We start from the raw sequence: 24360 nt of genomic DNA, 5'->3' as shown, positions 1-24360 counted from the left end.
ACACCAGGTAAACAAGGGTATCTATTCAACTTACTTCCTTGTGCCAAAGAAAGATTTGACAATGCGCCCAGTATTGGACTTACGGCCTGCCAACAAGTATGTCAAGCCCCAAAAATTCCGTATGACCACGCTACAAGAGGTAATCCCCCTCCTAAAAAAGGGGGATTACATGGCAACCTTGGATATGAAAGATGCTTATTTTCATATTTCCATGCTCCCAGCGCACAGAAAGTACTTGCGCTTCAAGGTAGACAGTCGCCACTACCAATTCAAGGTACTGCCCTTCGGGATAGCTTCAGCACCAAGGGTTTTCACCAAGGTACTGGCGGTAGCGGCTGCACACCTACGCAGGGAAGCAATCCCGGTGTACCCTTATCTGGACGACTGGCTCATAACGGGGGAAACCCCAGGAATTTGCAGATCAAACATTCAGAGGACTATCGACCTCCTCCACGAATTAGGCTTCTCCATCAACGAGAAAAAGTCAAGTCTGGTGCCAAGCACCTCAAAACAGTTTCTAGGAGCTATCCTAGATACTCAGAAAGGATTGACCTTCCCTTCGGAAGAGAGAATTCGGAATATACTTCTGCAAATTCCGCATTATCAGTCAGGTCAACAGATAACAGTACGCAAAGCAATGCGGTTACTGGGCATGATGGCGTCATGCATTTACCTGGTCCCCCACGCGCGTCTGCGCATGCGCCCCATGCAGGAATGGTTGGCGAAACAGTGGTCTCAGGCAAGTGGTCAGTGGGACGATCTAGTGGTCGTTTCGCCAACACTAGTACAAAGCCTACTCTGGTGGACAAGAGAGAATCTCGCAAGGGGAAAACCCTTTTACGATCCAGAAGTACAGGCAGTGGTGACTACAGACGCATGCCTGACTGGGTGGGGAGCTCACCATCTCCACCACACAGCTCAGGGTCTCTGGTCTCACTCAGTAGCCAAGAACCACATCAATCTGCTAGAGCTTCTGGCAGTATTCCGAGCGCTAAGGGCGTTCGAGCCCCATCTACTGAACTTGTCGGTGCAGATCAGGACGGACAGCACGACAGCCATGTTCTATCTGAACAAACAAGGAGGGACTCGTTCGCCAAATCTGTCCAAGCTTGCCCAGAAAATATGGATATGGGCACTCAGACGGAACATCTTCCTGTCATCGCAACATGTTCCAGGGGAGCTCAATTCCCTAGCGGATGCTCTAAGCAGAGACTCCCTCCCAGAAGAACACGAATGGGTCCTTCACAGAGACGTAGTAGAAGATCTCTTCTCTCAGTGGGGTTTCCCCACTATAGACCTATTCGCCACAAGCGAAAACAAACAATGCCCAGGATTTGCATCCAGGTTCCCCCAACCGGACTCCCAAGGGAATGCCCTGTGGATGAACTGGTCAGGGATGTTTGCGTACGCTTTTCCACCAACTCCTCTCATCAGGAAGGTGGTGTACAAGATGAACAAGGAATCGATGACGCTCATCCTAGTTGCTCCCATGTGGGCGAGACAACCATGGTTTCCACACCTACGCAGGATGGCGGTGTGCGAACCCATCAGACTCCCAGCCTGGTACAACCTACTGTCCCAGCAGCAGGGTCAAACAGTGCATCAGGAACCCAACTCTATGAACCTAGCAGCATGGCTCCTGAAGTCATAGAGTTTGGACATCTCAAATTACCTCAGAGGTGTATGGACATTCTAAAGGAGTCCAGGAAACCAAATACAAGGCACTGTTACTTTGATAAGTGGAAAAGATTCGTTATCTGGTGCCAGTATAAACAAATCAACCCGGTTGATTGCACTCCTTCCAACGTTGTAACATACATGCTCCACCTGCTGGATGCAGGGTTGGTTTTTAACTCGCTGAAAGTACACCTGGCAGCCCTCTCGGCTTACACCACATCCCATAACAAGGTCTCGTGGTGGAAAGTACCAGTGGTTAAAGCCTTCATGGAAGGAGTAAAGAGACTTCACCCTCCTATTTCTAACCCACCGCCAGGATGGGACCTCAACGTGGTGCTAGCTAAGCTCATGGGACCCCCATTCGAACCCATGCATAAAAGTAGTCTCAAACACCTGACTTTTAAAACGGCCTTCTTAGTAGCCATTACCTCCATAAGAAGGGTCAGTGAAATTCAGGCTCTGTCAGTGCAGGATCCTTTCTTTACTATCCACAAGGACAAACTGGTTTTACGCACACACCCTAGGTTCTCACCTAAATTCATATCCAAGTTCCATGTAAACCAGTCCATCGAGCTTCCGGCTTTCTTCCAGAACCCGCAAAGCTCGGCTGAGGTGAAACTACACACTCTAGATGTGCGTAGGGCGGTCCTATACTATGTAAATAAAACCAGACCGCTAAGGAAAACAGATCAACTGTTTGTCTCCGTAGCTACAGGCAGAGAGGGGGATCGCGTCTCTAAGGGCGCTATCTCGAAGTGGATTATCAACTGTATACAGCTGTGTTACTCTCTTTCTGAAAAGACTCTGCCTTTTACGCCAAGGGCCCACTCTACTAGAGGCATTGGTGCCACTCTGGCTTTCATTGCAAATGTTCCCCTCGACACCATTTGCAAAGCGGCTACTTGGAGCTCTATTCACACTTTTACTCAGCATTACTGCATTGACACTCATTCCAAGGCAGATACACAAGTGGGACAAGCGGTTCTAAGACACCTGTTTGCTCATGACCCTTCTCACATCCCACCTCCTTCTTCTGGTACTGCTCGCTAATCTATGCACAGCATGTGATCTAAGCAGATTCCACAAGCCTCAGAAGGGATACATTACTCACCGTAATCGTATTTCTGATGCTTGTATCTGCTTAGATTCACATGCGACCCACCCTTCCTCCCCTCCGAGAGAAGGCGCATGATTGCTTGTGGTCTTACCTTTCTGTCTATCTGCTTGGATTATCTGTACTCACGCTACTCCTCATGCTTCCTCATGTCAGAAAAAATACAATCTGAGGATCCTACACGCGTGAGGGATCTTGGGTACAGTGGACGTCACACTAGGGATAGTATTACTGGCACGCCTGTGTCGACGCCCATTTTCGACTTTCGAAAAACAAACTGTAATACTCCGCAGCTTCCACTAGATGTCGGCCTATGCACAGCATGTGAATCTAAGCAGATACAAGCATCAGAAATACGATTACGGTGAGTAATGTATCCCATATATATATATATATATATATATATATATATATATATATATATATATATATATATATATATATATATATATATATATATATATATATATATATATATATATATATATATATATATATATATATATATATATATATATTGCTAATGACCATATAACTAAGTAACAAAGCTTTGTACTGTAACAAGTGCCACGATGTCCTCGGGCTGTTGTGCGCTATATAAATACGAATAAAACAAAAAACAAAACAATCTGTAATGTAGAAGTACAAGCTCAAGAGATTTCATCACTTTCTAGGTATGTGTTATTAAGCATATCTAACCTACTTGTCCTTTTGGGACCAGCCACAGTTTTTATTTAAACTTAATGTTTTTCCAAATGCTGGGCTGTGGACTGGATTTCAGGGTATTCATATTTTCTGAATTCTGGGACGACTATGAAATCACTCCTGGATTTCATTGGCCAGCTTGCAGTGAGATACTCTTCACGTAGCGGTGTTGTGTACCAGGGGAGGACCTGTTGCTAGGTTACAGAATATTGACAGCTTGCAGGATCAGTGACTGAAGGCCAGAATTACAGATTGAGAACTAACAGTTATTTTCGTAAGGAGAAGTCGACTGGGGGGGATTGACGGGACAGATTGGTTTAATTTAATAAAAGATATGAAAGTCTGCCCCACACGCAATGACAGGCTAGTTGAGTTGTGTGAAGTATGCCACGCATGAAGAGTGAGTATCTTTGGATTAGCCAAGCAAGACTTTGGTGCCAGGAAGCTATGGATGAAACCAGATAGACTGATGGGTAGTAGGACTGAGATAGAAGTGCTTGTTAGCAAAGAGGGGAAAGGGTTCATCAGTACACAACCCCCGAACCTGGTTTGAAGCAGTCATTTGTGTCATTAGTGTGATTTTCCACAAGCCTGGAATATCTTAAATCAGTTTTTTTTAATTGGCAAATAAGGTTATTTTATCTATTGGTCCCCGACTCCTTAAGTGAAGTGCCACTGAGGCTGAGGATCCACCCACAAGTAATTCCTAATGCCATGTATCGCTCATTTAGGAGGTTGAGGGTCCCACAACTTCCTTTACAAGATGCACATGCATTAATAATTTGCTGCACCACCAGTCAGTGTTGAATAACCAAGCTCCTTTGGGGCTACTTAACAGGAGAGGTGTATGTTAGTAGGAGAAAGATCGAGAGAGATGCTTTCAACCCTTAGGGGGGCATGTTCACTTTACTCGCTGGCATACATGGCAACATTTATCCATTCCATTTGGGGATGATTGTACAGTCCACCTGATTTTAACGTTCCATTATGGGACTGGTAGGAATGGATTTCACCATTGCAAATCATGTGGGCAAGTATGCCATGGAGTGCTAGGGTTTGGAAAGTCTCTGCCGTTCCCATTATGATTGTGCGTTCCTAAAAGGGGAGCTAAATTGTAGGAGTAAAGATGAGTCAAAGTGAAAAAGGACTAGTAGATGCCCTTCCAGTGCACCAGTGTGGTGCCCGTGTAACACGGAGAGGACTTGCGTGGTGTGAAATAATAGATCTGGTTCATCCCTCACGTTCAGCCCATGATAGACTTGGTGGTGGCAGTGAAATGCTCTTCAGTTCTCTAGCTTGCTTTTAAATGTTTCAATAAAATACAGGATTATATCACTTAATGCGGACCCATTTGTGGCTTTCGGCCGTGTGGAGAGGTTTTGCATGGCTGTTGTCAAACGAAAATTAAATGGTAAGCTGTCGGCATGCAATGATTCGTTTTGTTAGTGGTTATCAATATTAGATACAATTCTGCCTATTCGAAAATATTAATTGAATTGCATGACTGTGTATGCAGTTGTCTGTGGTGGTGTTTCACTACTTATGTCTCTTTTAATGCAATGTAGGTATAAGGGCAGTGGTCATTCCACATGTTACTTTTGGTGGGATTACTACATAGGTAGTGCTTTTAAGTAGGTGTAGATATGTTACTATATAGTGTCGCTCAGGCAGGCATTCATGGGGTGTAGTGGGGGAGGATGCTTATGAACTCAGGTGGCTTATCCCACGATATCACATCTATTGAGTATTAAGAAATTGAGGTGCGAATCAAATAAGGAGTGACACAAAGTCTACATTTACTTTGACACAAACAACAAAATGGTAGTCTTTATTTGGTTGTTTATTTGGAGAGAACTCGCCCCATAATTTAATGGCTTCTTAGAGCTCTTGGCAGATTCCAGCAGTAGTTTCCCCTGATAGTTTTAATAGATAGAACAGATGGGTCTCGGGTTATGCCATGAAAGACCCCGATTGGGGGTGACTCTTGTGGGAGGTTATTCCAGAAGTTATGGGGAGTGGGATTCTACCGAATAGTTGTGCCCCAGGGCATTGCACACAGTTTAGGGGTTAGTCAGCAGTTGGCCGGCGCTGAGCATTGGGCTATGTTGAGTCCTTTGAGTGGTTGAAATGCTAATTCCTAAGGTAAAGAGAACAATATTTAGAAGGGAATGATTCTTGTGCGAGTCTTTTTCCCAATGTAAACAGACTTTCAGTAATGATGGGGATACTATATTTCTTTATATTAGGAATCACACAAACTGTTACTTTTATCTTTCAGAGTTGAAGACAGAAAAAAGGTCTATTGATGTCCGCTGTGGGTCACGGAATAACGTCCCTTCAGAGTCTGAGCTGCACATGCGTAGTCCTCGGCTTGAAAGGTAACGGACATGCCAGAGACCAGGCTAACATGTTTTTATGCTGTTTGCTGCTATTATATCAACTAAAATGTCATGAAAGCCATCCAAATCTATGTTTGTTAGTCTGTTTTGGGCTGTAGTGGGATATTTTGTAATCAAAGAGAGGAGGCGTTATGTCCATAGCAAAAATATGGGTGCAATAGTAACGTTTAATGCTTCATATTCTTGTGCACAACCTAATTTACTTCTATCTCTGAGTGCCCACTTCAGACGTGTAGGAGGTTCCTACCTTAGCCAGAAGGTAATGGGTTTCATAGTGCACTGCATCTGCAGAATGAACCTTTGTGCCTTTGGTAGTCCTGTATCGCATTCGCTCTACCACACCTGGCTTCTACATATGCTTTAAGCACTATTTGAAGTTCCCTCTCTCATAGATGGTTTACGATGCTTCTGATCAATCCATCATAGGTGCCTGCTATATCAAAGTCTCTTAAGAATAGACTACACTGTGGGTGCGCATTTTCAGGATCTGCTTACCTCAGTATATCCAGAACGCATTCACACAAAAGCAGAAGATGATTAGCTGCCATTTCATTTTTGTACCCTTTCCAGCAACCATCATCATTTCAAATTGACTGTCCTAATGAGTGAAACATTTGTGTGTTGTAGGGACAGATCACACCACAGAATGATAAACCTGGGTGCAACCCAAAGATGGTGATTTGGCCTAACTCAGGGGCCCAACTTGGGGACCAAGGTGGTCGAATGCCAAGGGTTGCCAGAAGTGCCATAAATGCCTGATCTTGTTTCATGATGTGCTTATGTGGCCTTAGGATAAGCCTTAGCAAGTGGTGCTCTCAAATCCTAAAATGTATGGAAAAGGTTCTTTCACATAGTAGATCTTGCAGAGAAGGCAAGTTCTTCCATGTGCTAATGTGAAAAGGTTCTGTTTCGAGACATTGGTACAGCAAACACATGTTGTCTCTCCATTGTAGGTTTACATCTCTCCGGGGCACAAAACGCTAAGTTCTGAGCCCACAAGTTCCCAAAAAGCCATAAGAAGAAGGATTAAAACTTGTATCATTTGCTTGGATCTATTCTGCTAAATTGGTACATTTAAGCTGAGCTTTAGTAGCCCCTCGCAAGTTCCCCATTGGATTAGGTACCACCTTTTTTTTTTTTTCAAGGAGGGCAGGCATTTGTTCATTGTCACCCAAATTCCCACCCAATCTTTGGCCACTTCGTTGGATCAGGTGCTGACTGTATTTGTACCATTGAAGGGCCAGTTCATGTTGCTTGCTTTTGCCTTCCTCTGGGAATGTGCCTGATCTCCTCATGTGAAATAGCAGGGTTCGGAGTAACATTCATTCATGTCGAAACTCTGGATTTAAAATCCCCTACATATTCCAAGGATCATTGGGATGCTTGTACGTCTGGATCCACCACTCCCTTCAATAGGGGTTTGGATGAAGCTTAAACAGCGTTCGCTTGTAATTTATTTTACTCTGGTTTGAGGATAGTTTATGGGATGGTATTTATCCCTATTCCCCCCCCCCTGCCACCGGTTCACTCCAGGCCTCCTTTTAATGTCCTTTAAACATTTTATGAAAATGATTCTTTCAGGAGCTCATTCAGCTGTTCAACCCACCAGTTCTCACTACTATGGCTCCTTCTTTGGCACCAATATGCGCTATCACTATAGTACCTTTGGATCCTCCAGAGGCTCACCTGGATTCCTCTTGCCCCGCACCACAGACACTAGTTATGAAAGGTTTCAAAACCCAACCACCCTGAGTTTTCAGACTCAAATCCACGCATCTTCATGAATCTCCCAAGCAAAATTCCCCCATGTCCCTCAGTTGTCTTAGGTCTTACAATCCGCTGCATATTTTTACCACTATTTAATCGCCTAACAATATTTCCTGCTCATTGCCAATACCCTTTAAACCCATTGCATTTGAAAAGAGCCCACCCCTGGCCCAGGTATAGAAGGGTGGAAAAGGCTGGGTTATGCTGACATTCCTAGAAGACCCAGCCTCCACCCTTGAGGGATCCAGCCTCCTACTCTACTTTACCCAACCCCCTAAAGCTCCTACCTAGCCTTTAGCTTCCAGGCAACAGATCAAGGGCATTGCTTCCAGGGGGGCCACAGTTCATAAGGCACCTTCATTTAAGAGTGTGTTGTTACTCCCAGCCTTTTTTGCCTGTCCTAGCCATTTGGGGCCTAAGGAATGGTCAGGGAGGTACTTACTCGTTTCCTCTGTTCCCGACCAAGCTGGAATGAGGCTCTTAGCAGCGCATAGTGAGGTTAGGAGAGGGCACCACATTTCCCCATTCTGCTTGGACCAGCAACAGTATTGTATCTGCCTAGTTTTACAGGGAGGCGAACCAAAGCATACATTTCAACCCACCCTCTTGCTGAGGTACCTTGCCTCGCTATAGAAGAAGAATTCAAGACAATGAGGGAGGCCAGTCAAAATGAGGCGATACTTGTCCACAAGGCGGGCAAGTGCTTAGAAGTGGACGCAAGGTGACATGCAGTATGTTGTTTGCTATTGGACTCTCTTGCTACACTCATCAACCTGCACTGTCACCCATTAATTTAAGAACAAAACCTGTACAACAAACCATTCACCAGGACACAACCACTGATCACACATACAACCATTGAGTAACCCCAACATTACTGCAAATTAACTTGCAAAACCTAATGATTTCATGATGATGTTAATGGACATTTATAGCGGGAGACGGGTAGAGAGAGAGTTGTGATGTGCTGTTGACTGCTTCAGTTCGGTTAACCCTGTTTGCTTAGCATGGGTGCGGTTTGCGGATCGGTAGACTACCATGTGCTGTTGTGCGAGACTGTTTTGTTGCAGTGTAGTGAAGTGCATGCGGTTTGCTGTTAAAGGAAGAGGTTGTGTTTGTTTAGCGTTTGAGAGGTGTATGCAGAAAGTTGAGGTTTTAGCGGAGGGGTTAGTGGGGTTACCTCGTTGCTTCGGACATGTTGGGTCTCGCTGCCCGTTCTGTCTTTTGGAGTGTTCCGTGGTGTCACTCGCTGGGTTCTGTGTTTTGTGCAAAGCGGTGACATGTCTATGTAACTGTCTAGTGATCTGTGGGTATGAAGGTGGTGAGGACCCCCACCCCCAACCTCTGGGTCGAGATTGGTAAGGTTGTGGGTTGCTCTTAGGTTGTCAGTGGGGTGTGCCTGCAATCGCCTCCTCGAGCTCCTAGGACAGGGTCCCATCCCTCTGAATCCCAGTCGCTCCCGGTCTTAATGGGTGCTGGTTGTGGTTAATGCTCCCTCGTGTGCAGCTTGGGTGCCGTGCCATTAGGCTTTGCCTAACGTACCGGTTTGGTTTGGGAGAGGGTGAATCCTGGGCTCCCTCCCCAGATACTTCCTGCAATGTGGGCTTGTGTGTGAGGCGTTTTAGTTCCATTGGTGTCTTTGTTTTTCTAGTTGTTTACGCCTGGTTCTGAGGTGAAGCGCCAGGTTTTGAGTAGTTTTCTGTATTTTAGGTAATCCTTCGTATTGCGTATTTCTTTCGGAAGGGTGTTCAAAGTTTTTGCTGCCAGGTACGTTTTTTTTCTTGTGTATGGTTTTGGTTCCAGGCGGATGGCGTTGCTTGATCTGAATTTTCTTTTGTAGGAATTCTGCTCCTTGGCCGTGGATTGTTCTGTGCATTATGCACATCATTTGGAACGTGATTCGTTTGATTGGCAGCCAGTTTAACATTTTTAGCGCTGGGATGATGTGGTCCCTTCGTGATAGTTTGACAAGTCTGGCTGATGCATTTTGGATACGTTGTAGTTTTTTCAGCAGTTGTTCCAGCGTTCCGAGGTAAAGACTGTTTGCTTAGTCAATTCTGGACATGATGAGGGTGGTGATGGTCAGTGTTTTATGTGTGAAGTACAGGAATGCTAGGATTCTTTTTATCGAGTGTAGGAGGAATAAACCTTCCTGGATTGTTGTTTACTTGTGGTTCTAATGTTAACACGTTGTCCATTAAGACTCCAAGGGTTTTTACTTTTTTCGATGGTGTAGGTGCTGTCCCTAGTTCTGTGGGCCATGGCATATAAAGGTTATTTTCCAGGTTTTGGTATATAACCATGACTTCTGTCTTGCCTGTGTTGAGTTTGAGGCTGTTTGTGTTCATCCAGTCGTAGAGTTCTTTGAGACATTCTTCCAGTGTTATCTTCTTGTGCATCTTTGATTTTATAGATAATTTGTGTGTCGTCTGCGTAGTTGTAGTAAGTAAGGCTGTCTTTTGATGAGCTTATTTAATGGAGTTGGGTAGATGTTGAAGAGCAGTGGGGATAGGGAAGATCCTTATGGTACTCCAGTTGGTGCTGCATGGAGTGGATTTAAAGGGTTTATCCAGAAAGTTTCCGTTCTATTAGTTAGGAATGATTTAATCTAGAGCAGGGCTAGGTTGGTTATTCCTATTTCTCGATGAGGATGTCATGGTTCACTGTCTTACGCTGCAGAGAGGTCGAGTAGTATCGGGGCAGAGTTTGTGTTGGTGTCTGCATTTGTCTTTAGGTCATTCTAGATAGACAGGAGTGCCGTTTCGGTCCTTCTTGCGGTTTCTAAAGTCGACTTGCGCCTGGTCCAGCAACTGGTGGTGTTCTATGTGTTCCTGTGTTAGTTCGTAGACCTACGTTTCTATCAGTTTTGCTGGGTAGGAAATGTTTGAAATAGTTCTGTAGTTGGAGAGGTCTTCCACATTGCATACTGTGTTCTTGAGGAGTGATTTGATGTGCACTGATTTGAATGACTGCAGTACTTTCCCTGTTGCGAGTGATAGGTTAAAGAGGTTTCTGTAGCATCCCAGTGGTGCATCCTGTGTGAGGATTGACGTGTCCTGTATTTGAGCAGCCACTGGCAGCGAGTGCATGTCTTTTCTAATAGTAAAAATATGGTCTCTACAATGAACGTCTTTCATTATGCGGATGGCATCGTTTTGCAAAACCGAGCCTGTGAAGACCACTTTTGCCTGCACCTGTTAAGAGTGCATTGCAATATTCAAGCCTCGGCAGAATGATAGATCGGGCTAAGGTGACGCAGCTCTTTTCAGAATCAAAAGGTTTCATGTGTCTAAGAATCCTAAAATGGCATTGGCAATTCTTTGCCACCTGGTTAACATGTATGTCTGTGCCAAGTGAAGATTCCAAATGGACACTCCAGAGTCTTTACTTGCCCAAGTGTTTGGATGTTACAATCCTCAATGTCAAAGCTGGAATATCTAAGATCTAATTTGGCTTGAGCCTGCGAAGAACCAAAGGTTTTGAGCTATTGAGGCACATCCAATGCGTAGACATCCAGTTTTTGATGGGGTTTATAGATCCGGGTGAGATTCGTGGTGTCAATTTCATAGACTCCATCGGTCTCGAGTAACAACTGTGTCATCAGCATAATTAGTAAAGTACACTCCCATCTCAGTCAAAAGGAGGTCACAGAGTAACTTTATATAGATGTTAATGCTGGTGACAAGCAGTCGCCTTGGGGTACTTGTGATGAATCATATATGATTATCCCAGAAACCCTGGCCTGGTACCCCTCTCATCTGGCCAGGGAAAGTTAGACGATTCTTGGTACCGACCCTGGGGGTGGTGTTCTGCAGGAGACTACATGAGAGGGGAAATGGGTCAGGCGAATTGGGAGAACCCTTCTGATAACTTCCCTAGAGATCCTACACTTTTAATAGCTTACTGTTAAACTGAGGTCTTTGATGAAAAACATGATCGGAACATTGGGGACTTCAAGTCCTGCAATGCCCCAAGTACTGGGACGAAGAAGAGGAGCTCAGAGGCCAAAAACTACACAGCGCAGTTTAATGGTTGTAATGATCCACACCTGAGTGGGACTTTGGACTATGTAAATCCTCCTCAGGTTCATTAGAAGAAGAGGGGGGAGGTGTTTCCAGTCGAAGTTGCAGAGGACAGAAGACGCCAGAACTGATGCTGCTGTTAATGCAGAATCAGGTCCCGAGAGGGTCTTCAGTGTAGAGAACCTGAATTGCAGAGGTCGCACAACGGGAAACAGTAAATTGAGAAGCTGTCCTGTGAGAGAGAGAAGCACTTTTATCAGGCACTTTATCCCGGTGGCTGGCGAGCACCAGAGAGCAGGAGGAGCACGGCAGGCTCCTTTCCCAAGCGGTGCAGGTCGTGGTAATGCGACTGAAGCATTACCCAACTCTTGTGAGTTGGGGTCACCAACTCACAAGAGCACAGAAAAGACAGTGGCAGCAGCACTAGCGGACGCGCATGGAAAAGCCGGTGAGTTTGCCTAAGATAGGAAACCCGGGAACGTTGTGTTGTCGAACGCTGCCCGCTGAATATTATTTTGAATATCTAACTAATGTATGAACGTTACCCAAACAATATAATCAATTGAAAAGAAAGACCGAAAATAAATCTTACAATTACCATTTCCTAGACAAAGAGGGGGTAGTAGTGAAAGTGTTTAAACACTTGCATTCCCAAAGTAAAGAGGGAGGGCAATTGCAAAGGTAAGCAAAAACATCCATTGCCAAAGTAAAGAGCGGGAAATACTGTGGAAAACCAAGAGCCCACATTGGCAAGCTAACCAGAAAACAATATTACAAGGACATTGTAACTATTATTCCCAGAGTAAGGAGGAGACCATATTTAATTTGTACACCAACAAGCATTACCTAAACCAATGAAGGACAACTGTGACCGAGATATTATTAACAGTTGTTTGATGTGGGGTTTAGAAATCAAGAGTGGCATGAGAGAAACCATCCTTGAAAGAAGTATCAAGGAAGAGAGGAATATAACCTGCATTGCCTGTGGCAGATAAAGTGGAACAAACCGCACTGATGTTTATTGGGTCCTTGCAGAAGAAACTGTATCTTAATTGTCGTTTAAAGGTCAAGTATTGAGAGTGTTGAAGGAAAAACCTTATCACGAAGTACTGGTAGAAGTGATAGGAGTGTTTAGTCCTGGCAGGGGAGTACACCAGGATATGGATTGTTAGTGGTAGGCCTGGTAGGTTAGTGGACCAGGAAGAAGATATTAAGGTACTGCATTGTGGTTAAAGGTTACAAAAGAAAAACTGGCAAGACCGCTGTGGTGTTCGATGAACTGTGGTAAAAAACAATTGGATACAAATATTGTTGTGAAGTCAGAAGAATTGTGGAAGGGTTTTTTTGTTGTCTTAGAAGACAGCCATTATGACACATTATTATGAATCAAGAAGAAGTGACAATCAAATATTGCAACTTGAAGATGGACTGTTCGTTTTGTGGGAGCTTGGTTGAATACCAAGTGAAAGACCTTTGGAGTAAGAAGAATGTTGTGAATATAACTTGGCTATTTAAGAGGAACTGTGTATTCTTTGGAAATGTTGTTGATAATCCTGCCTTGAACCTGTGGAAGGAAATTCAAACAAGATAAGGATATATTGATATCCGGTTGATGTTTATAGTTATTGTTTCTGTAAAACCATATTTAACCTTTTTGAGTTTAAGGTATGTATAAGTGTGAGGGACATATTCCTTTGACTAGAGTGTTTTTCTTTGGTTTCCTTTTGATAGGCAGGGAAATCCTCTTTAGGTTAGGGATAGCGCAGCGTTTATCACACCCCTTTCAGTTAATAAAATGGCTACTTGTGAAAACCCTTTACCAAGCACTCCGCCTCGCATTTCTTATTCCTCACATACGCCACAAGATATGGGGAGCAGGATATGAAGTAGCATCGCCTTAGCGCACAGTAGACCTCCGATTTAGTTAGTAAAGAGTAAATCCTGCACACAACCTCTTGTGAGCAATTGCCTACAGAGGCAAGGATGTTTAGAAGTCGCTCATGGTCAAGGTGGTCAAAATCTGCAGATAGATCCAATAATACCAGCAGCCCAGTTTAGCCTTTGTGTAGGATATCGAACATGTGTGTTTGAAGATCTAATAGAGCACTCTCCCTACTATGGCCCAAATGGAAACCTAATTGCCTTACGTGCAGCTTGAAGGCAGTGTCCAGTTATTCTTGAAGTTGGGCCGTGTCAACTATTTTTTTAGAAAATAGGAATTGATGATGGGTCTGAGATTCTTTTCTTCTTTCGTATTTAGTCCAGTTTTTATTACTAGTGGAGTAATTGTAACTTCTATCTATCTATCTATCTATCTATCTATCTATCTATCTATCCTATAGCGCCACTAACCCATAGGCCTCGGGGCGCTCACAAGAGTGACACCTCCAAAGACAACAAAATGAGTCCACAGAAGAGACGGGAAGAAGAAAAAGGGATCCCCTAGAGCAGGCCAATAACTGGCAGAAAGGTTTTATAAATGGCACAGGCATGCTTATGGGGTGGATACCGGAAAAAGTGAAATCAGTTAACCCTGTCCAGGGTCGCACAGGAACGTTTTTAAACGCTTCTTGTAGTCTGGAACACAGTTCTGAGAAAAAGATGCGGTCACAATTCGCACAAGAAACGTGAAAACAATTATTGTTTATTTATATAGTGTGCCTAACCCAGAGGTATCTGGGCGCATTTACAGGGTTACATATAAGCGAATAAAAGAGATACAGGTGAGCGATATACAAAAAGATTATTTACATTACATTGTAATGATTAGCATAGAAACACTATATGTTAACACGATTACCATACAACTATTTACAGGTTGTTATTGGTTTTCGAAACTTATTTTGGAAGGAATAACATCCCCAAAACAGAAGGTGAGTTGCATCTCAATCAAATCTTTCTCCATTTCAGTCACTGAAATGGGTTTGAATGAACATTTTGAAGAGCCTGTGAGTCCCATTCATTTATAATGGGGTCACCAACTCTTAGAAGTGCAGTAGTGAGTTTATCTTGAAAAGCTTGTTGACTCATCATACAGTCCAAATTAGTTGGATTGAAAATCTGTGCCTATGCTTTTGGTTTCTCGAGCATTTTTAGCATTTCAAAGAGCTTTTTGGTGTTATTCCCAGCGTTATCTATTTGCTCGTGAAATATTTTTTATGATTTCTCATGCTTTTTCCAGACTATTTTAAGTGCATCTTAGTTGGTTTTCTGCCACTTCCTTTCCTCTTGTCTTTTTCTTTTTAAGGATGTCACGGTCTAATGTGAACCAAGCGTTATGATGAGTACTATCTCTTACTATTTGGGCACAAACGGGTATTTGCTGCTGAACATATACAACTTAGACTTCCTTATGCTGTAACATTCTCATATTACATGCACACAAATACATACACGCAGACGCAACTGTATACGGACATTACTATAGCACACATGCGGTTCATTTGCACTAGTGCAGTACGTTCAAGTGCTGTGTAGACCTGTGCATGCTAACCTTCTTTGACAGACTTTCCTGGTCACATACTCTCTTCAGGCACATGCAGACCGACTCAGTGATTCATGAAACACTCATTCCCCTGTCCAGGGACACCCCAAATACATCCATCTATCTGCACTTAGTTTTAACCATCTATTACAGCTGTCCTGTATGTTAACATTAGGCAAACTCCAATTAACTCTGCAAGGGCCACAGTGGCCACCACGAATGCCTAAAATGCATAGCTGCATGTGCAGAGCACAGCTTTTCATCACGCATCTCGCTCCTAACCGACACATATTCCTAGATCTAGGTAAATGCAACCCTCATAACTACATTCAGGCTACACTCGTTAGGACTGGTTTTCAAGTGCAGGTCTTTTCTGGACGCTGTGTGCAGACCCTTTCATTTTGGCAGGGTAAAGGCTTCTCGCTCTCTCTCGCTCTCTCTCGCTCTCTCTCGCTCTCTCTCGCTCTCTCTCCTGAGCAGGTAGATGCAAGATCTGGGAAACAAATGGCATTGGGGAGAGGGTTGCACAAACCCTCTGGAGAAAACCTCTAGCAGTGAATAAACCTCCTCGAAGAGCAGAGAAGATAATTCAAGGGGTGAATGAAGGTTGAGAAAAGTCAAGTACCAGGAATATATGTATCCAGGCAGAGTCAGGGCAAGAAGAGACTCCAGGAGGCTTGCAGTACTTGGAGAAGGGCAACTACAGCAATGGGTCACCTGAAGACACGAGGAGAGGAAGCAGCGTGGAAGGGTGAGGGACAAGAATAACTGGGGCAGGAGGTGGGGGGGACAGAATGAGGCAGGAGGATAATACTCTAGCAGGAAAGTCAGTGGTCCTCATTACGATACCGGCGCTAAACCATGGCGCTATTAGCACCATGGTTGGTGCGGGTATCGTAACGTGTCCGTCATGGTGAAATGGGGAAATACCGCCCCATTCCAAGGTTGGCGGGGCGGTATTTCCCCATGGCCCTTCCCCAGTCCCATTTTTGCCCCATAGGGCATAATGGGAATGGCGAAGGCGCTAAGTACAGTACCGCAAATTGCGGTACCGTACTTAGCACCAAGGTCCCTTTGCGGGTCCCTACTTTAACGGCTGGTCTAGACCAGCCGTTCAGGTCAGGTCCCGCAAAGGGACCTCGTAGTAAGGAGCTAATGGGTTAACGGCACCGCAACCTTTTACGGCGCCGTTAACCCATTAGCGCCAAGGTCGTAATGAGGCCCAGTATCTAAGGCACAGGACACATAAGCGTGGAGGCGTACCACATGAAACATGAAGTAGTTAACAGTATTGTTCTACCTTCATGCCCCGGGAGTTGCCGTCGGACATCTTGGTTTGGCTAAGGCTCTTTCTGTTTTATGGACACTGACCATAATGAAGGGGGTAAAAGATTGATGTGCAGCGGCTCAAGTGCTGGCACAATTAATGATGTCCTTCTCATCTGTGTTCCTGCATGCTGCAAGCCCCCACCAGACTCTGGCCCAGTGTTTCCCTTGACCATGCTGCTGAGACGGTACTTTCCCGCTATCTCTAGCACTGCAAAAAGGTGCTTAAGAGGGTAACCCATGACCGCTTGCCCCCCTGCCAAGCTAGAAGCTCCAGGTTTCCAAGCATTCTGCCTGTATAATCATGTGACTAAACAGGATGCTCTGAAATTGGTTGCAGGTTCCCTGGTATGTATGCTAGGCACGCATCATTTCCGATCAATCCTTAAACAGTCATCCCCTTTTGTATTGGGAGTCGCAGATGTCTTGCACTTCTTACTAAGTTTGCCCTGGAATTAACAAGGTAGGCGGTTTTGAACAAAAGGACCTGCCATGTAGGGTTTTCAATGGATTACATTCTCCCGCAGATCCAATAGAGATATCCCCCCAGCGTCAGCTGCTTTGGAAACGTTTCAACAGGGGGCGTAGTGCACATTGTCTCGGCCGTCTATCCATCTTGACTTGATGCAGCGGTCGTCGACTCCAGACATGACGTCGGTTGTCGTACATATACTACGTCATGTCTATATATACGTCAATATACTTTGCCCGGTATCTCAGTTCCTTTTTAAGAGGTGCACAGACTGCATGGTGTCTGTTTGTGGTGACTCAGCACAGATCACGTCACCGAAGACTGCAGGGTCGTGTCAGCAGATGAACCTGAAATCACTACAGAAGCGTGCAGGAAAACTGAAGTTGGGGTGCCCCCCATCGAAGTCTCCAACTCAATCGACTACTTGGTTGTCGGAACAGAAGACAGAGGGACCCACGCCTGAAAAAGGGGACAGGCACTAAAGGCTAAAAAGAGGTCACTGCAGGAGCCATTTGTCGTCCTCTTCTCACAAGAAGAAGCATTTCCATCGACGCAGGCATGACTCGTACACATCCAAGGAGGGATGTAGTCTCAATCAGGCACATCCAGAGCCGAATGAGAAGAGTTTAAGGAGCAAATGGTGAAATGGGCTACTGCGGGTACGGGGGAAACCCTCGAAGCAGAAAGACAAGGAGACCCCAGTTGTGCCCGGTAGAGTTTGGGACCTTCGGCCAGAGACCGACCGCCACCAAGTCGACTGTTACATCAAAGCCACAATATGCGCCGACAGCCCCAATACCATCGACACCCAGGCCAAGATTGGTGCTGATGTTCAAGAAGTCCTATGTCCTGGTGTCAAAGCGTTTTTCGACACAATGTTCTCCATTTTCAGAGAGCAGGGCCTCGATTTTCATCCGGGAGGGTCAGCATTTTTGCTGATCGCGACGACTTGTTGACTTGGATGAGGGCCTTCACAACGCAAGTAGCTTAGACACCTCTCCCGATTTGGACATGCAGCAGACCCATCCCTATGGCCATGAGAATGCACAGTATCAGAAGACAGTGGAGAGAGTGGTGGATGTCGTAGTCTTATGTGCCCCTGCTAAAGCACAATTGGCCCATGAGCTGACTGATTGATAGGCCGGACCACTGAATGAGCAATGCCGTTCAATGTAAGACCCTGTTCCACACCTGAGGTGCACTCAGACTTCACAAAGGTATAAACCTGCAAGGGGTGACCCTGCATATTTGTCTACTCGTGCTACGCCTGATGGTTTAGTGGTTCAGGCAGCCAAGGTGAACACTATAATGTCCCCATCAACCTCCAATTTAGCCACTAACCGAATCAAAGAAATAGGACACATTAGCGAAAAAAATATTTTCTTCTAATAGTATGGCTATCAAGGCAGTTAATGCTTTGTGCACCTTTGCCAAATACACACACAGCCTTTGGGGGCTGATTAAAGAAGCAGCAGAACACATCCCGAAAGGGGAAATGCAGAAAGGGTTACTACGCTTAGTGGAGGATGGTAATGAGTTAGCCTGTGAAGGGTTGCAATCAGGCCTGAATGCTGTGTGTTGTCTGGGCAGGGCTTTACGGTTGACTAAAGTCATACGCAGGCAGACTTACCTGAACAATTCTGGGTTTTCCCCCAATGTTCAAGCCAAGTTGCTCGACATTGCCTTTGATGGCGAGCGTTTGTTCGGCCCGAAAGGTTGATAGTCCCTGGAAAAGATCAAGTACTCAAAGTTTGCTGCAGAGTCGCTGGCACTGGCTGCCCAACAACCGATTAAGTCTACCATTAGCTTCTCCACTAGGGGAACAGGCGTTCAACGGTTTGTCCCCTTTTGGAAGAAAGGTGCAGCCCCCACAATCCAGTTACAGGCAGAAGCATTTCCTGCGCTCCGGGAGGGGCAGAAGGACTTCTAGGGCCCAGCAGACAACAGCAACAGCGGCTGGGCCAGCTCTGGTCTCAAAGCCTCTTTGAGGTCTCCCCTCCCATTTGCCCAGTTGGTGGGAGGATTGGCGGGCACGTGCCCCAGTGGTCGAGAACCTCCGATGCCTGGGCATTGCAACTTGTTCAAGGGGAGTGCCGTCTTCCCTTCTTACGGAGACCTCCAGACAAACCGCCCCCTCTCCCCAACAACCGTAACAGGGGCTCCAGGAAGAACTGTGAGCCCTGTTGTTGAAGGGTGCTCTGCAAGAGGTACCTCCCCAACAGAGAGGGTCAGGCTGGTATTCCCATTATTTCCTGGTACCCAAGAAAGGAGGCGGACTGCGTCCTCTTTTGGACCTCAGGGCCTTGAACAAATTCCTGAGGAAAGACAAATTCAAGATGGTGACGCTCCAAGAGATTCTCCAGGCTCTGCAGTTAAAGGACTGGTTGGTGTTGTTGGATCTGCAGGACGAATATTTCCACTTGCCAATCCTTCACAGGCACAGGAGATACCTAAGATTACTCATAGTGGACATGAATTACCAATTCAAGGTGCTCCCCTTTGAGTTGACCTCCGCTCCACAGGTCTTCAAGCTGATAGAAGTAGTAGCAGTGTATCTCCAGAGATCCGGCATTCATGTGTTCCCATACCTGGACGACCCACTGATCCAGGTAAAGTTGTCTGTGCAGGTTTTGTCTCACCTCAAAGACACCTGTTCACTGCTGCACAGGCTGGGCTTCTCCATAAATCCTCATAAGTCTCACAAGGCTTCAAGTGGATCTACTTTCCATCACATAGTCAATCGGCATTCAAGATGCCATCCAGCCAGAAACCCGTCATAGACCAGCAATGTGAGGCAACTGTACTTTTTGATGCCGGTACCAATGACAGCTATGCACTATACAAAAAGATTTTGACAAGGACATTCAAAGGGGACTCTCCATAACCAACCACATGGTTGGGACCTCATACTAACTGTTCACTCTTGGGTTTTGTGGAAAGCTGCCAGCCCCAACCACCCTGAGACATTCTTATACTCACAGTTACACTCGCAAGTCAGGGAAGGGGGACAAATTGATCATCCGGGGGAACACAAGATTACTCTTGTGCCATACAATGTTAGGAAGCCTAACCACCCTGAGGGAAGACACTATTGTTCAGAGTGCAGTCTCTTGGAAGGTTGAGAAAATGTCAACATGGGGGGGGGGGGACATAACCTTTCTTTTTGCATTTTCCCATAATAATCGCTCTGGATTATTGTAGTGAAACTTGACCACCCATAGAGAATCGACTTACACTAGCATTCACATGCAAATGTCCTCAAAAGGCTGCATAGCCAGATAACTCGAAAAGAACAAGCCTCAGTCACCAACCACACCAGGGTGTCTGGGAGCTTGCCAAACTGCTTATTCACTTAGTAATCTGGTCCTTGCAGGAAACCCTCCTTGGGTGGATAATGATCTTGTCCACCCAGCCTGCACCAAGGAGACCTGAAAATGGCAGGTGATGTGTTGTGCAAATGTAAATACATCAACAAACCGTAAAAGACCTAACTGATGAGCTTCAATCAAAGTATTTGTGCAGCCTTGGTAGAAATGTCATTTTTTTGTAAACGTTTACCAATCCTGCAGATGGCATTCAATTTTTTGTGTACCTCTAAACACTTGTATTACAGGAGCTGCCTCTGACTGTTTCTGTGAGAATAGGATTTTGTTCTGTGTATTTTCATACAATCCGATGCATTTACATATAATACATGTTAAATGACTAGAATGTTGGTAGCTGGTCACCATGTCCGTGCCACTGATCAGAAAATGTTCAGAACACAACCCACCTCCATAAACCTAAATAGTGGAAGCCTGGTTGTTACGTCAGTACTGCACTCACTTATATTTGTTCCCTAAGGTGGAGAAAAGATCAATGCTGATATTTGGCCATAACGAGTCTTAGGGAGACTGGAGCAAAGTCAAGATTTTACATGAGTTTGGAACAGTCATGTAGTTTTTATTCTCTAGGAAATCTATCAAATGGCCATTGCCGTGTGATTTGAGACAAACCCTATAAAAAGTCTTCAGATACTTACAGCTACATGTAAATATTAAGTAATGTCAGTCTCTGCATTGAAAGCAAATGCACCTCTTTGAATGTATTTTGTGAGATTGGGCATGTGGTTTAGGTCTAATAGCGGCCAGTGATGGAAATTGAAAAAGACTGTTAGATGGTTTAAGGAAAGCTAAGGAATTAACCAAATGGATTGGTTGGTTGTTACACTAAGTAAGCAATATAGAGTTTTAATTCTAAGCACCTCTGAATAGCGAACTTACTCCTACTTTGTTTTGTTACAAATGTGTTTTATGTGTGTCGCTTTCTGTCCACATTTGTGAGATTATTCATGGAGTTGGAATCGTAATATTTTGGCGTTTGTGTATTAATTTCCTTTCCCTTTTCAGGAAGGAGGGTTCTGATTCAAATAAGAAGTTCTTTCCGTCTTCCAATCTTCATGGAGTGCCGAAATACAACAATGCAAGAGAAGCACAGATTAACAAATCGAACCCTATCCGTTCCGAGTGGCTCCATCCAGAGGAACAGACATGTTCATTGCTGAACAGTGGCGGTCCTGGAAATGTATTCATTAGTGAAAATTCAGGGGCTTCTGCCAGAGTGTCAAATCAAAAGGAACGTCTCTCGTCTTTTGAGTTTACTCATGCTAAAACTGCAGTGCCGAAAGTAAGTTTGCCATCATCAGTGCAGACTTGGAATTTACTAGATCAATCAACCACTCATCAAATGCTACCCCAAGAACCAAATAACTCTCAGCCCCTCGATAACAGTGGTAGCTATCGAGGCCCTGAGACTAGCAACCTTAATGTGCCACCTGCTTTGCCCCCAAAGAAGCATGTGAGGAGAAATTTGCCTGCAAGGGAAGATAGTGCTGAAACTACAAACAAAGTACACATAGTGACTGGAAATGAGAAATCTGTTCCCCCAAAGGATGCACGACTGAATCCTCAAGAGCATGATGTCCATCAACGCAAACCGAATTTGACAGTCTCTGCGCCGTATGACTTTCGAGCTGTGCCCGACGGTCCATTTGCTTGTGAAACTACTCAAAATGGTCAAAGTAATTGCTCTACAAATGAAAACGACAATGTTTCATTGACTACCTATTTTTCAGTGGACAGCTGTATGACTGACACTTACAGAATGAAGTATCATCAGAGGCCAAAACTCTATTTTTCAGAGAGTGACGTCCAAAGATATCCTGGCACTCTACCACCAAGTGAAAAGGAATCTGGTGCGACTAATCACAGAACTCTTAACAGACACCCCCTGCCAGGCCCAAGATCGAAACCCAGCTCTGGTGTCATATATTGTAATAGATAGTATTTTGAACATGGTGTCCAGTGTATTCATTTATTTTGTCAGGCCAGTGGCAATAGTCCTGTGCTTCCTACGGTTTGATGACAATGAGACGGTTTCTACCAAGAAGCGCAGGAACCCTCGTTTTAGACCAGAGTTATAGAATGCAGGCTTCAAGCTTCCTTTTCAACAAAAAGTTGAAACACTATTTTAATATGACAATGTGATTGATCTACCTGTTCTGAACGGTTCTGCACATGATTCTATGAACAGATATTGTTTCAAAATGCACCTTAAAACTGTAGTTCTATTTCGTCCACGCCTTTCTCTTGTGTTTTTTAACCCTCTGGCGGCTCTAACTGTTCCACAGGATAAGGTGAGTTATTTTCCCAGAAGATGATTGGGAAAAGATGTTTTGAGATTTTTACCATGGCACACATGGTAGGCCTGTTTAAAAAGTTGCTGTTGCAGGCACTAACTCGTTGCTTACATGAAAAGATTAATTCCTTAACTATGAGTCTTTACATCCTCTTTGTGTAGAAAATGTATAAGACAAAACAGTTCCAAAGATTTGCACATAGTACAACCAAATGTTTGATTTTATTTTTTTAACGATATTTAATATAGCTTAAACCAATATGCAATTTTGTTCTGGGCTGCTTCAGGTGCTGGTTTCACCAGGAAGCGTAATTCCTCATTACGAGTAGCATGAATTGGATTTACATTTTTCGATGGGACTTTTAAGTAATGAGTTGGCTTTGTTTTCTGTCCCAAGATGATCATGCTGTGACCACAAACCACGAATCAAAGCCACGTTGCCTAACTGCTGTAATCCAATAAGCACTGATATTTTACCAGGCTGTGTTCAGGCTCTTGCACTTGTCTTAATTTCCATAGTCATGCAAAGGATGAGGAGAAGCATATGCATTAAACACTTTATAACTGAAATCAGATTCTTCCTCATGTTAGATAGCTGATGTCACTGAACTGCAACAATGACCCTTTTCTACAAAGATGGTATCTGAACCCTTTGCAGCCTTTTGCTGTTTTCGCCCCTTTCCAGACTCATGTCAAGGGAAATAATCATTTTTTCTCTTCCATCTGTTTTATGAATCCTTCCACATTTGTTTTTTAGCAATTGAAAATATGGTGCAAGTACTCAGTGCTGTGTGCACATGCATTGATGTCAAAGGCTTGTCAGGCCAGTGTAACCCAGCCTGACAAGCCATATGTGCTCGCTCATGATGCATTTTCCCCTTCCTCGAACTCACTGCCATACAGTGTAGTCCTTTTGACGTTCCATACTTTTTTGTGAAATTCCCTTGCTACAGAAGTCGGGAAGTGCCCATTTTAAATTGCATAGGGCACGTGTACATTTTTGCTTCACATATGCAATTTCCCCTTTTTCTTGGTTGCCAATATTGGAATATTTTCCGTGTCCTGCGTGTTGTTTCTGCCTTGGAAATGTAGGAGAGTACTCATTGGTTTCCCACCCCACACCGAAAATGCAACGGGTAATGTTAGAATGGGATGGCGAACTCTGGCCCTTAATTTGTCGACGTACCTGTTAAAGGTTTGCTCCCATCTTCCTTCTCTGACTGATCGATGAGACCTGAGAAGCCATTTGTGGTAGGTGCGCCTGCCTCTGGTGCTTAAATTGAAATTCACTGACAAGCTCAGGCCCAATCTATCTCAGTGGATCATTCTCAGAGCACCCTCACCTCCCCCAGTTTTCTCAAAGAAATTAACATAAAACGCATAACTGAGCAATACATCATAGTCTACTAGCTGAGCTTATTTGGAAATGGTGCTTCTGCTTTTTATTGTTATATGGCAAAGAAGGGTAGGATTGCGCTTGACACCATTACAATGCTACAACCAGCAATCAAGGTACAGTATTTTAATGAGGTAGATTGGGCGCCTTTCTCAATCTACCTCATTAAAATACTGTACCTTGATTGCTGATTGTAGCATTGTAATGGTGTCAAGCGCAATCCTTCCCTTCTTTGCCATATAACTGTTAATCTAATACCAGCCTGTGTGGATTGGTTGGTGGGAATTGGATTGCTGCTAACACTTCTTTTTTCATTTGATGA

The 24360-nt window shown here is 44.5% G+C and overlaps 1 protein-coding gene across 1 annotated transcript in view; it reads left to right on the top strand.

Moving 5' to 3' along the window:
* Positions 1–24141, top strand: part of USP53 (ubiquitin specific peptidase 53) — a 321924-nt gene extending 297783 nt beyond the window's left edge. Inside the window, exons 14-15 of the mRNA XM_069630685.1 lie at positions 5775–5874; positions 21355–24141. Coding sequence (XP_069486786.1) covers positions 5775–5874; positions 21355–22288 — 1034 coding nt within the window. The 3' untranslated portion in view covers positions 22289–24141. The remainder of the gene's footprint in view (positions 1–5774; positions 5875–21354) is intronic.
* The last annotated feature ends 219 nt before the right edge of the window (positions 24142–24360 follow it).

The sequence above is a fragment of the Ambystoma mexicanum genome, chromosome 6q (genome assembly GCF_040938575.1).
Source record: "Ambystoma mexicanum isolate Mex_15411 chromosome 6q, UKY_AmexF1_1, whole genome shotgun sequence".
NCBI classification, from domain to species: Eukaryota; Metazoa; Chordata; class Amphibia; order Caudata; family Ambystomatidae; genus Ambystoma; species Ambystoma mexicanum.
Note: the sequence above shows the minus strand (reverse complement) of the source record. Positions and strands in the feature narration are given on the sequence as shown.